Source organism: Halichoerus grypus, chromosome 13 (genome assembly GCF_964656455.1).
Source record: "Halichoerus grypus chromosome 13, mHalGry1.hap1.1, whole genome shotgun sequence".
Taxonomy (NCBI): domain Eukaryota; kingdom Metazoa; phylum Chordata; class Mammalia; order Carnivora; family Phocidae; genus Halichoerus; species Halichoerus grypus.
The window spans coordinates 40,401,812-40,415,206 of record NC_135724.1 but is presented as its reverse complement, the minus strand read 5'-3'; the positions used below and the strand labels follow the sequence as shown (position 1 = coordinate 40,415,206).

General features: G+C 43.4%; 1 protein-coding gene and 1 non-coding gene across 5 annotated transcripts in view; one reads left to right on the top strand and one right to left on the bottom strand.

The window, feature by feature from the left end:
• Positions 1-1,593, bottom strand: part of DSC2 (desmocollin 2) — a 32,841-nt gene extending 31,248 nt beyond the window's left edge. For 3 of the 4 annotated variants that reach the window (XM_036096703.2, XM_036096704.2, XM_036096706.2), the window contains exon 1: positions 1,055-1,593. In XM_036096703.2, coding sequence (XP_035952596.1) covers positions 1,055-1,123 — 69 coding nt within the window. In that variant the 5' untranslated portion in view covers positions 1,124-1,593. The remainder of the gene's footprint in view (positions 1-1,054) is intronic. The other variant, XM_036096705.2, reaches the window with a different exon arrangement.
• An 11,433-nt stretch (positions 1,594-13,026) lies between these two features.
• On the top strand, positions 13,027-13,132 carry LOC118538642 (U6 spliceosomal RNA). Its single transcript, XR_004918713.1, has one exon. It is a non-coding gene; the product is annotated as a U6 spliceosomal RNA (small nuclear RNA).
• The last annotated feature ends 263 nt before the right edge of the window (positions 13,133-13,395 follow it).

Sequence of the window (13,395 nt, the reverse complement as noted above, 5' to 3'; positions counted from 1 at the left end):
AGAAGGAATCTTCCTGCTGTCTGTTCTCCAGGTTTGTCCCCTTGTCCTTCAGGCAACTTTGTGCTCCAACGCCTGGGGCTCAACGAGAAAGGTCACTACCGGGTTGAGCACTTTCTGGCACCTGGTCTATTTAATTTTTCTCTTCCTACGGGACTCAGGAAGTCCAGTCTGGGAAACCTCTGATCCCAAACTCTCCCAGGGGCTGTCCACTGGCACTGAATTCCTGTACCTTCTGCCTCCCCCCTCTCCGCCCCTGGCCAGGGGATCCCAGGCTTTTCTGCCTGGGCGGGGGAACCGTCCGTCCCCAAATAAAGCCACCCCTTTTCACTCCCAGGTTTGGGTGGGTGAGGTCATTGCTACTGTGTTCTTTAAAGTGGGAAAGAAGTTAGAGCGAGAGGGCAAAAGAGAAGAATCCAGATGCCCCTGTGCACAAGAAATCCGGACGAGCATTTCCCTAAAGATTAAGGGAGTAGCAACCGCACACGCTGACAGTGGGAACTATACAAAGGGTCATCTAGGGCCCGCCCATCTACCATTTCCAGGCGCGAGTGTCGAGACCACTCCTCTACAGACACGCACACACACGGAGAGCAAGCCCCGGAAAGGGGCGTAGTCCTCCCACCCAAGGGCACTTTCCGTCCCGTCCGCCCAGCGCTCCCCTCCGCCGCGGCGGGAACCCGGCACCGCGCCCGAGGTGGACAGCACCCTCCCCCCGAAAGGCAGAGGCACGGAGGAGCGGCGCTCCCCGCTCGTCCCCAGAGGCCAAGGTTTTGGATGGGTGTTTGCAGCTGGCGTCTGCGTCTCTATCTGCCTGCGCTGATTACATCTACGGATGACTCCCTTCTCCTCCCCCTCGGGAGCGCGGCGCCCAGGTCGCGAACCTCTTTCTGGCAACCTTCCCCCATTCCAACAACTCCATTCATTCAACCGGCCGGCGACACATTAACCTCCGCTTTGCCCGCCACCCCCACCCACTCCTGCTCCCAGAGTTTCCCCTGGCTCCCCCAACGGGCGGAGCCCCCTTCTGGGAGCCGGCAGCCGGGCGGCCACTCACCGTGAGGGCCAGCAGCAATTGCCTGCAGAGGGCTCCGCTCCGGGAGCGCGTGGGGCGGGCGGGCGCCATGGGAGCGCTCGGGGACAGGTCGCCGAGAGGCGCTGGGAGGCGGGGGTGGGAAGGCTCGGCGGGGCCAAAGGCCGCGGCGGGAGTGCAGGCTGGGCCGGCCGCGCAGAACGAGTGGGAGGCACAGGAGGTGGCGCGCGGGGAGAGGCGCGTTTCCTCTGGCTTTCTCTGAAGCGCCTGCCTGCCACCCAAAGGGCTTTTCCTCTGGCCGAGGGTGGGGCTCCAGGCGCGCCCGAAAGACACCGATCGGCCCCTCCTTGGTATTTTCTCAAGTCTTCATTTCTTTAAGAACGCAACAGGTGGGAACTCCCTCTCGCCGCCACCCTGGTACCTGCGCTAGGTGTTTCTCAGCAGCGGACGCCACCTATATGCCCCGTCTCGCCCCCCCGCCCCGGTGTCCGCCTGGAAGATTAGCAGCTGGCCCTGCCCAGCAGAAGCCCTGACTGTACAGACACTCACTCCCCGGGCGCGGCGGGCCGCGGGAAGGAGGCGCGGGCCTGGGCGCGCTCCCGCGCCCCGGCTCCGCCCCCGCGCGCTGCCCTCTCGGCCGGCGAGCGGCTCCGAGGTCAGAGACCGGAGGAGCTGGAGAGGTCCGGTCTACGTGCCAGCTGCCTCAGGCCTACCTGCTGCAGAGGAACTCCAGGGACTCTTCGCTGGAGTAAATGCACTGCAGACATCCAAGTGCAGTTCACACAGGGTTTTCATCTGTGGCACGCCTTTCTTTGGGGGTCTTGTTGTTGCTTTTAGAATTGTCATGGCCGGGGCGCCTGGGTGGCTCAGTTGTTGGGAGTCTGCCTTCGGCTCGGGTCGTGGTACCGGGGTCCTGGGATCGAGCCCTTCGTCGGGCTCCCTGCTCCGCGGGAGGCCTGCTTCTCCCTCTCCCGCTCCCCCTGCTTGTGTTCCCTCCCTCGCTGTGTCTCTGTCAAATAAATAAATAATCAAAAAAAAAAAAAAGAAAGAAAGAAAGAAAGAAAGAAATGTCATGGCCAATATAGCAGTGATGCAAGAAAATTACCATAAATTAAAGACAATAATTAATTAATTAATTAATTAAGGGATTCCAGGCTCCAAAAAAATAACATCAAGGGTAAGTTACAACAGAAAACGCATCGCTTCAGATCCTAGACGTTAACTAAATGTGTGCTACTGCTGATCTCCAAGACCCTCCCTTGTCCCAAATTAAAGCCATCTACTGACCTTCTTATAGCTATCTCCTAAAATGAACTGGACGTTTACTGGAGATTTCTCTCTTCCTTTCCTACCACCAAAACCAGAGTTTGCAGTAAGAAAAGAAAAAGAATGGGATACAATTTATGTTTGGTTTGCAATGTACTTGAACTAGGTGAATTACCTCGGGCCTTCACCTGGAAGATTAAAATATGAAAGCAGCATGCTTGTGCTCTCCAGAGAACAATGACAGGGCGTTCTGACTCATCCTCTTGCACCTCTTTTCAACTACTGGCTTAAACCAGGGAAGTCTGACCACAAAGGAGAAACTTGTCTTCCATTTCATTTGGTTTTTCTCCTATGAGATGTTTGGAGAAACCTGTTTGAAAAGCCCAACCAAGTCACTCGCACCATTTCGGTTCCTAAAAACATGTACCATCCTATACCATTATACACAGAGCCAAGATTATTATAATATTGACCATATAATTAAACTCAAAAGTAATGTCAAACACTATATGGCTTGCATTCTATGTATTAGTCCCATGCTCTATTTTATTAATGAATGACACATAATGAGCTGTTCTGTTATTTCTATAGCCACAAAATTTATCATTGCACCTTTGCTAGTAAAATAAGCCTGGGTCATCGGCATGAGACAATAGTTGACATGATTTTGTTTCCGTGTTTTTTAACCCTCATGTTTTCCCAGCAATGATTTCATAAACACACCTCATCCTATTAATGACATCATGATCTCTAGCATGAAGCTCTTCAGAGGACAGAGAAACAGGCTAGTTTCAGGTTCTAGAAATGTACTCAGGCTATCATCATAGTCCTTGACAATAGGACATTTCCAAACTCTTACCTACACTTCAACCCCTAATGCCTTAAGGGTAGCTTACATTTTTCCTCATTCCAAAAAAGGGTGGAAAAGCAATCTGAAAAGAATTCATCATAGATATTTATTTTCATCTTTCACATTACCTAATTGAGGCTATTAAAATGGTGACGGGGGAGGGTTTTTTGACTTTTTTTTAAACAAAGGAATGAAATATAAGGGACCTCCTCTAAACAAGTAGCCCGATTTATTTAATGTATTTAGATTAGACTTTATGGTCACTGAAATGGATTCCTCTATAAAACAATTTTGAAATTTCAGGTATAAATTTGAAAAGACAATGAAATGGGTGTAGAAGAATTTTTTTGTAAGAATGTCTTTTGGGGGGGTGCCTGGGTGACTGAGTCGGTTAAGCATCTACCTTCAGCTCAGGTCATGATCTCAGGGTCCTGGGATCCAGCCCCGTGTCTTAGAACTCCCTGCTCAGCGGGGAGTCTGCCTCTCCATCTGCCCCCCCCACCTGTGCTCTCCCATTCTCTCTCTCAAATAAATAAATAAATAATCTAAAAAAAAGGAAGAAGAAGAAGAATGTCTTTTGGCTGTGAAGGTGACTCTGCTGACTGAACTGGTTTTCCAGTGTGCTATAGCAAGGCGTGCACCAGACCAAAAGTCAGGAACAACTTAAAGAAGTCGCAGTTAAGTAAGATAATTAAAGTCATACTGAATGCTGTCTATGGTAACTTCCACTTCTAAAATTAAACTACTTAGACCTCTTGTGGCTGGTTTTTGGAAAAGGTTAGCTGGAAATGGATGTTTATTTCCACATGGAAAATCAGAATCAGAGTTGTCCTGAAAGAGATGAACAACAGCAGCCCCAGGTCCAGAGGGGCACATGTATGGTGCCTAGCTTCACAGTTTTCTAATTTCAGAAACCAGAAAGCAAGCATGTTAATGGTGGCCAAAAACAATCTCAGTTACTCACTGAAGTGTACATAGAGTACCTGAGCTGTACGATTTCTGCCAGTCCTCCCACTACTGGAGGAAGGTGGGTCCACATGCACAGGTGACCCTCAGGGCAAATCTCTCTTGGGATGGTGTAGGGCACAAAATGGAACCCAGAAGCAAATGAAACGCTTAGGATGTTCTAAGTGCTCCCTAAGTGCTACTTAGTTTGGGTATCCCTCCTGTGCTACCATATCCCTACAACCCACTCCTACCCCCACTCAACCTCATCTCTACCACAGCTCCCTGGTTCCTGTTCTTCCAGTACCCACCTCAGACGCTCATCTAGGGCTGAACCCCAGGGTTAAGGCACTCACCACACGCAAATCCTTCAACCCCCTTCCCCTCCACATGACCCCCAGACCTTCTCTGACCCAAATGGAGCAAGTGTGCTGCATTAAGGCCAGCTGCCACAGTTCGTACTAGTTGTGCAGTTTCTGAAAATTTAGACCATTTTTTCTTAAAAAGAATCCTTTTATATAATGGGAGAAAGTTTTTTAATGTTGTTTATTGTCCAATAAATAAAATTTTTATTTTTTAATGCTGTCCATATTTCTTTGATGTTCTCTTTTCAAAATTGGCCTCAATAAAGCATAGTGTACTAATCAAACTCAATTTCCATGACATTTCTAAGTATATTTTGGAACTAAATAAGGGATAAAGTGTGAAACAAATCACAAATCAATTCTTATTACAGTACTTTGGACTTAATAAACCCTCAATAAAAGCAAGCCAATGAAAGAATTTTGAGGCAATCGTGTTGAACATGACCAGAGCCGGTCCATGACACCTGCTTCAGCTTTGATAGATGCCATTGATATATGGCCCCCAGGAGTGCTATGAACAAATAATACAAAAATGTAAAACTACAAAATGTTCATTTGTTTGCCTTACTAATTAACTCATTTGACAAGTATTTATTGAGAACCTGCTATGTCTCAGGCATTGTTCTCAGCATTGGGAATGCTGTGGTGAACAAGACAGGGCCCATGCTCAAGGGTAACACATAGGGAAAAATAAGATAACTGGGTAGGACAAGAAACATGCTCCATTGAGATATACATCCTGCTGACTCCTTTGTAAAACAAAAGAGAAGATTAGTCTCAAGTTAAGTACAAAATGATGTATAAACAGCATTCTATAAGGATGAAAAATCACCGATATAAACATCATGTGTTAAATCTGTTCATGGTTTATGAAATGTTACCTACTTCTTAAAAGGACCTAGAGACAAGAAATGCACTGTTCCGTGAGATAGCCTAGCCTAGAGCATACTTGCTCTTGGCTTCTTTGACAGCAACGTGTCCTGTTTTCTTCTTCCCTTGCTGGCTGTGACCATGCATTCTCCATGGCTAGCTCCTTCTACTCTGACTCCTAAATATTGACACAAACACATCTGTGCTTTTTTCAGACCTTTGCACTCAGGGCCTTTCTACCATAAGTACTCTGTACACGCTCTTTCCTCTACCTGGAACTTTCTTCCATCTCTCCAGCCTGGTTACCTCCCAACCACCCTACAAATATTACCTTTTATTTTCTTCTCTACCAGGTCAAATTCTCTCTATGAAGTCAAGCTTTCCTCATGAAACAGCTCCTCTTGTTTAGAGTACTTGTCACAACTACAACGTTAAATTTGTTTGAACAATTATTTGACTAATGTTTGTTTCTCATCAAAGATGGTAGGGTTTCATGACTTCAGCTACTTGCTTTTTCTGGCTCAACCTTGCATCTCCAGCTCTATCCATGATGAATCCCCGCCCATAGACACCTAGTAAGTATTTGTTGAGTGAGCGAGTAAATGAATGAATAAATGAGTAATGCCAAAGCACTTTTTTGATCAGTAATTCTTTGTTTTCCTTTCTCTATTTTTAATATTTATTGGCCTATTAAAGTGATGTCTTGGATCAAATTTAGCAGGATCAGAGTTCCTAATCTGATCTCATGCATGATGGACATGTATTAGCATATTTGTTAAAATGTGAGATGGGCCTATCAAGAATTCCTGGTGTGTTTTCTTGGCACAAAAACAGATAAATATGCTACTAAATCTTAATATAGAACTCAGAAAGAGACCAGTGCATAAGTGGGAACTTAATATCTGATAAAATGCGGACAGCACACACCATTGAGAAGAGGAGAAATTATTCCATGGTGGCATTAGGAAAACTGAATCATTATTGGAGAAAAACAAAACTGATTCCCTACTAAATACCACATAAAAAGCGGCCTCCAGATGGTTTAAACTTTCCTGTGATGACAAGACATAAAGTCCACAGAAGATGATATGGGAGAATATCTATGTGACCCAGAGGTAGAGGAAGATTTTTGAAATGATACCCCAAAAGCATGTATCACATAGGAATAATAATAAAATAAGATATATTTGATTACATTAAAGTCAGGCTTTCAATTCAACAAAGGACACCATGAATAAAGGTAAGACGCAGGTGATAGATTGGGAAAGACATTAGTTATGACTAACACGGACAAGGGAATGATATCCAGAACATGCAAGGAACTCCCACACATCAATGGGAACATGACAGAAACCTCAATAGAAAAAAAAATGGGCAGAGCATGACCAGGTATTTTACAATAGAGGAATCTCAAAGCTTACAAAGTACATTTTTTAAAAATTAGGAAACTACATGTTAAAATCGTAAACTATCCTTTTACACCCGTTGAACAGACAAAATCAGAAGATGATTCTCTCTGGTCAAAGTTACTCCCCAATTAAATCTAACTCTCTAGCTTCCCAGCTCTTCCCACATACTCTGACTGTGGCTGAAGATGAACTCATACCCAAGTTCAGGAGTTTCACTTTAAGGTCATGATCAGTGTCTTAAGTTGGAGTTAATGCTGCCCACTGCCTTACTCTATCTGCCTAGTCTACCCAACCACCCCCCATTCTCCTTGGCATTTTTTTCCCCAAAATCTCCTTTTCTGGGGTGCTTGGGTGGCTCAGTCAGTTAAGCATCTGCTTTCCTTTGGCTCCGGTCATGATCCCAGGGTCCTGGGATGGAGCCCCACGCCAGGTCCCTGCTCAGCGGGGAGCCTGCTTCTCCCTCTCCTTCTGCCCCTCCCCCTGCTTGTGCTCTTTCACTCTCTCTCAAATAAATAAAATCTTAATAAATAAATAAATAAAAACCTCCTTTTCTCTGCTCAAACCTCCTGTATATCCCCCTCGATTCTCACTTTCCATTCTGACTTAGCTTTCCATTTCACAGAGAAAAAAGAAACTGTGAAGAACTTCTACAAGCTTCCCCACACCTACCACCTGCCTGCATCTGTACCATCCACGTGGCCTTTTCTTCTGTGCTATGGATGACCCGCCTCTGTTCACAGCCAAGGTCACCTTCTCCCTTGGTGCATCCATTCTCCTCTCCTCCCCCCTACTCAAAGGCATTGCTCTGGTAGTTCTGCTCCTCGTCTCCAACAGCATCAGTTTAATCCATCACTATCCTCCTTTGTAGCAGATCAACTAAACCTAAAAAAAACAAAAACAGAAACAGCAGGAGTCTCTGCCTTTCTAAGTCCCATCTCTCTGTCCAGCGATCACACCCCATTTCTCGGCTCTTCTTTACAGAAAACAATTCTAGGAAAAGATGTTTTGTATTTACTGTCTTCAATTTCTTTCCTCATTATCTCTTGAGCTCTTTCCAATCAAATTTTCTCACCTACTGCTTCACCAAAAGTGTTTTTACAAAGGTTGGGGGGACTTTCAGATTTCTATACTAGTCATTTTTCAGCTTCACATTACTGTCTTTATTGCAGAGAGTTTGCACACCGTCCTTGAAACACATTCTTCACTTGGTTTCTCTTTTTCCTTCTGTGCCTCACTGATTGATTCCCTTTTCCCTCCATGACCTCTAACTAGTCAAATGCCCAGGACTCGGCGATTAGACCTTTCTTCTGGTTCTATCCCTGCTCACTCCCTTGTTGGTCTCACCCAGGCTTCTGACTTGAAATACCATCTCCGTGCTGATGATTGGGAAACGGAAGGCTCTATCCCCCACCTTTCCCTTAAACTCCAGGCTCTAACTGTCCACGTGACATTTTAGCTTAGTTGTCCAGAAGGCACTGCAGAGTTAATCTTTCCAATTCTGAGTTCCTGATCTTCCCCATTGACGATGCTCACAGTCTCTCCCCTTTCAATGAATGGTGGGTGATTCCATCCTTCCCAATTATTTCCGTCAAAACATCTTGCAGACTTCCTCTTTTTCTCTTATACAAGAAATCCATTCTGTCAGTAAATTCTATGAACTCTACCTTTAAAATATACCCTGCATCTCCGCCTTCCCACCATGTCCATTCTTGTCCAGATCACTATCGTCTCCCACCTGGGTTATTTGAAAAACCTCCTAACTGGTCTTTCTGCTTCCAATATGCCTCACTTCAGTCTCTTTTCAATCCAGCAGCCAGACTGTCCCTGGTAATAAATAGGTCAGATCATGACATTTCTCTCCCCAACCTCCTCTAGAAGGATTCCAAAGTTAAAAGATTAAAAACAAAAAATCCCTCTGAGGCTTGTTATCTCATTTAGATCAAATCCAGAGTTTGTCCAGTGGTCCCCGGGCGCTGACACATTGCACCGTGTGTCTCTCAGATTCCAACTCTTACTCCCCGATCACGTGCTCTGCTGGGGTGGGGGCCCTCGGCTGTTCCTGGAACGTGCCGGGCATATTCCTCCTCAGGCTTTCACTTCTGCACTCAACACTCCTCCCTCAGACAGCTCTCTCACCTCCTTCAGCTTTTGACCCTTGTGCCCCCTTCTCTTTGGGGCCTTCCCTGTCCACCCTAATTGAAACTTCAAACCTCTGATTACTTCCTGTGGATTTTAACTAAGAGCCTGGTGGGTTCACTGTGACTCCTTCCCCGGGCAGGTCTTTGTCTCCTGAGCTACGAGACTGTGGAAATGGTTTTCTGTTTATTGGAGGGTTTTGCCTTTTTTTTTTTTTTTTGAGGGTTTTGCTTTTATTAGGTTCCCACCCCATGAAGGTTTAGAACCCAGCAAATGTCTCAAAGGGAGAGCCGGAGGTAGGTGCAATCCGTCAAGTGTCTTTGTCACTCTAGCCCTGAGCAATTGTCAAAAGCTCCCCGTTTCTCTCTTCCTAGGCAGTGGCCTTCTGCTTTGGCCAAGGCTGGGTTCTTAGCTGCTAGCCCGTGTCCAGCAGCTTCAAATGCTCCCTCGGGAAAAAGTGAAGTTATCTTACAGGGGATAAACTCCCCTTTCTCTGGTGCTGTCCCCTCTGGAAGATCAGCTTCTCTTGCTCTTGTTGATTCTGCAACTTTCTGATATCTCAAAACAGATAAATTTTTGTATTTTATCCAGGTTTCTTGGTTGGTCTTGGTGGGAGTTTTGGTCTTCCATATACTACTCCATCCTACCATCTATCTGTCTCTCATATTTTACTTATTTTGCTTTCTTGGTCTATCTCTGTCTATTAGAATGTCATTTTCATGAGCTCTTATATTCCTCTCCACTTTCCGTGGCTACAACTTGTGCCTGTCACAGTGTGGGCCCTTGGTAAATATGTGTTGAACAAATGTATATGCTATCAAACTACCAAACTACCTGTAATCCATAGACCAATTATTAACAAGTTATGATGTTACTCTGAAATACGCATAGGTAAAATACTGGCTATAAGCAAACCTGAAATTTATACTCGGGCATCTGAGAAGTCACCCCATATAGAGGCTGTGATCCTTCAAAACAACTGAAAATGAGGCATGAGAGATTTATGTAATTTCCAGTTGTAGAAAGCATATGAAAAAACATCAATAAACAGTGGTCATAAACGTGAGGCTCAAACCAAAAATAAAAAGTCCCAGGATTCTTAATTACAAGCATTGGTTTGCAACAAAGATGTATTCCATATAGACAATTCTATGGAGCTTGCTCCAGAGAAAGTAATAGCAGGGATTCATGTATTTAACTATGGTTGGGTTTTTCATCTGATCAATTTTGGGGAAGCCAGCTAGTCAATATTGGATAGATAGAGAGATAGATAGGGCTATAGATATAGATAGATAACCTGATGAAGATTAAAGTGTGATTATCAGGGCCCGAGAGGTAAGGGGGAGATGAAAATGCCAGTCAAAATGTACAAGCCTTCAGTTATGAAATGAATAAGCTTTGGAGATCTCACGTACAGCCTGGTGACTATAGGTAACAACACTGTATTGTGTACTTGCAATTTGCTAAGCAGGTAGGTAGACCCCAAAGCATTCTTACCATACATGCAAACCAAACAAGGTAACTATAAGAATTGATGGATTTGCTAATTAACGTGATTCTGATAATCATTTCATAAATTATTATGTATAGTAAATCATCACATTGTACGCTTTGTATATTTAAATTTTATTTGTCAATTATACCTCAATAAATTTAAGAGCAAAACCAAACACCAATGCCATCATTCCCCTGACCTTTGCCTGACCAGTGACTGTGCCGGCACTCCTATCCGCCCCCACCAGTCCCAGTCTCAGCCCAACGGGCCTTCCAGGAAACACAGTCAAACACCAACTTGTTCAAATACTTCCAGTCTTTTCTAGCCTTCTCAAGAGGTATTCTTAATACCCTGCAACCATCTTTACAATCTTTTCTTCCTTCCAGATGTCCTGTATTCAGTGTAATGTTGCTTCCTGAAAATGTGAATTTAACTTTTTCCTTCTTTCTATTTCTCAACAACAACTATCACAAGATAAATTAAACTACCTCCTCATTCTCTGAGCTCTTCTTTTTTTCTCACTTCCTCTTTTTTTCCTTTCCTTTTTTATAACAAATTTATTGAGATACAATTCACATCCTTTTTTCTCACATACATCTTACTTCACTTAATAGTAATCCTCATTAGCATATGGCTGGTTGGCTTGATTTTCACAACAAATCCTAGAGTTTAGGGTAGGGGTGAAGGGATGCTAGAAGGGAGGGAGAAAAGAGGTGTAAGGGGGAAATGCCTAGGCAGTCCTTGCTGAGCAGAGGAAAGAGAAGATGCTTTGAATATTCATACAAGAAAAAAAGGTATTTATACCATGAGTTACTTAGATAAAAAGCAATTTAAAATGTGGTCCCTGCCCTAAATGAAATTCCGATATTTGGGGATGGATAACCTGGATGTTAAGTAATAAAGAGTGGGAGGTGGGGGTGGGGAGCATCAATCATGTCCTCTGTGACTTTGAGACAGGACATACCTCCCTGGAACTCCCACAGATACTTAAAGTTTAAAATGTCTCAAAACAAAGCCATTGTCTTTCCATAACAAAACTTTGCTTTTCTCTTCCTTGTAGTTAATGGTTTCATGATCCTCCCACTTACTCAAGTAAGAAACCAGGGAGTCATCCTAGACACTGTCTCTGCCTCACGCTCACATCCATCTGTCTCTGGGTTAATTGCTATATCTGATTCCACATCACTCATCTGGACCATCTTCATTGGTCTTCCAGCTCTAAGAGGCTTCCAATCCATCCTCCATGATAGTGGTTTTCAAATTGTGTTTTTTGAAACTCCAGTCATTCTTGTTTTTTGCTTGTTTTCTTTTGCTTTTAGTTGTCTGTTTTTGGCTTAGTTTGGTTTGGGAATGCTTACTTCCACTTCTATTAGAATGCCTCCTTCCACAGTGCTCATGGAGCCTTCCCTCACTTCTCTGTGTAGGGAAAAGCACTTCCAAGTCTTCTGTGTGCATACAGGTTTTGACATGTGCCTCTGTTATTTGTTATCTGACCCAAGTATTGTAATTACTTGATTTATAAATCTGTCTCCTCTGGGAGTGCATTAATTTTCTATTCTTCACATGCCCAGATAATTGCAGAATTCTGGATTTGATATATATTTGGACAATGAGTGGATGTTACTATTAGTAACAAAGATAAGGACAGCAGCGAAGTGCTCATTTGTGAAGGCATTAAGTATTCACTTTTGAAGATACTGAGTTTGCTATTTCTGTGAACCATAAAGCTGGAAATAATTAGTAAAGAATATGGATGTGGAATTCAAGAGACATCCAATCTGGAGATGCAAACTTGATTGTTATCAATATACACATAACTAGGACAACTCTAAGTGGAAACAATTCATCTACTTAACCCATAGATTCTGGTGTGGAGAGGATTGCTCTGATGTAAGAAAGACTGTTTTGTCATCCTCCTTCCCATGGAAATTTACCAGCTGAGGATTGAAATTTACGTCGTAGAAGGTCCTGAATAAGCAACCTAGATTCACAGGATGCATAATTTTCTTTTAGGATTAAGAAGTCCTAAACATTTTTTCCATTGTATTACGGATATGGAAAGCCATTTGAAGAGGAATGTTCAGGGTGCAATCATTGTTCAGACTTGCATTTAAATCCTGGCTCTCTGGAAACCTAGCAGTCTGAGCTTATTTGAGTCAGCTAACCTCTATCTGCGTCAGTTTTCTTATTAGTAAATAGGAATAATAATGCTTAAATTGGAAGTAATGTTGTTAATATTTTCAATGAGATAATATTTGTGAAAAGAGCGTTCTGGAATGCTTGCGCATAGTAGGCACTCAATAAATTTCTTCAAAAAACATTTATTGAGTTCCCTTTATGTGCTGTGCACCATTCTGATGGAGCTTACACTCCAATGTGGGGAGAAGAGAGAAAACAATAAACAATGAACACAGGGAAGAAGTCAAGTAGATTGTATGCCAAATGGCAAAATAATTCATTTTATATTGAAACTCATGTAGCACAACTAGCTACAAACGTCAATGCCTGCAGGGGTCAGGAAAGAAATCAAGATAAAGAGGTCACGTTGGTTGAAAAAAGCAGCCCTTTTAAATTATTCTGAAATTGTTTTGAAAAAGTGAAAGTACAGAAAACCTGTTTCTTTTCTCCTCTTAAACCTACCTTCAGAAAATAATAGTACAGTGCTGGCTTCAGCAGCACCCGTGCGAAAACCGGACCAATACAGAGAAGAGTAGCATGGCCCTGTGCAAGGACGACATGCAGATTCATGAAGCGTTCCATATTTAGAAAAAAAGAAGGAAGGAAGGAAGGGAAAGAAGAAAGAAAGAAAGAAAGAAAGAAAGAAAGAAAGAAAGAAAGAAAGAAAGAAAGAAAGAAAGAAAGAAGGGAAAGAAAGAAAGAAAGAAAGAAAGAAAGAAAGAAAGAAAGAAAGAAAGAGAAAGAAAGAAAGAAGGAAGGAAGGAAGGGAGGAAGGAAGGAAGAAAGAAAGAAAGAAAAAGAAAGAAAGAAAGAAAGAAGAAAGAAAAAAGAAAAGGAAGGAAGAGAAAGAA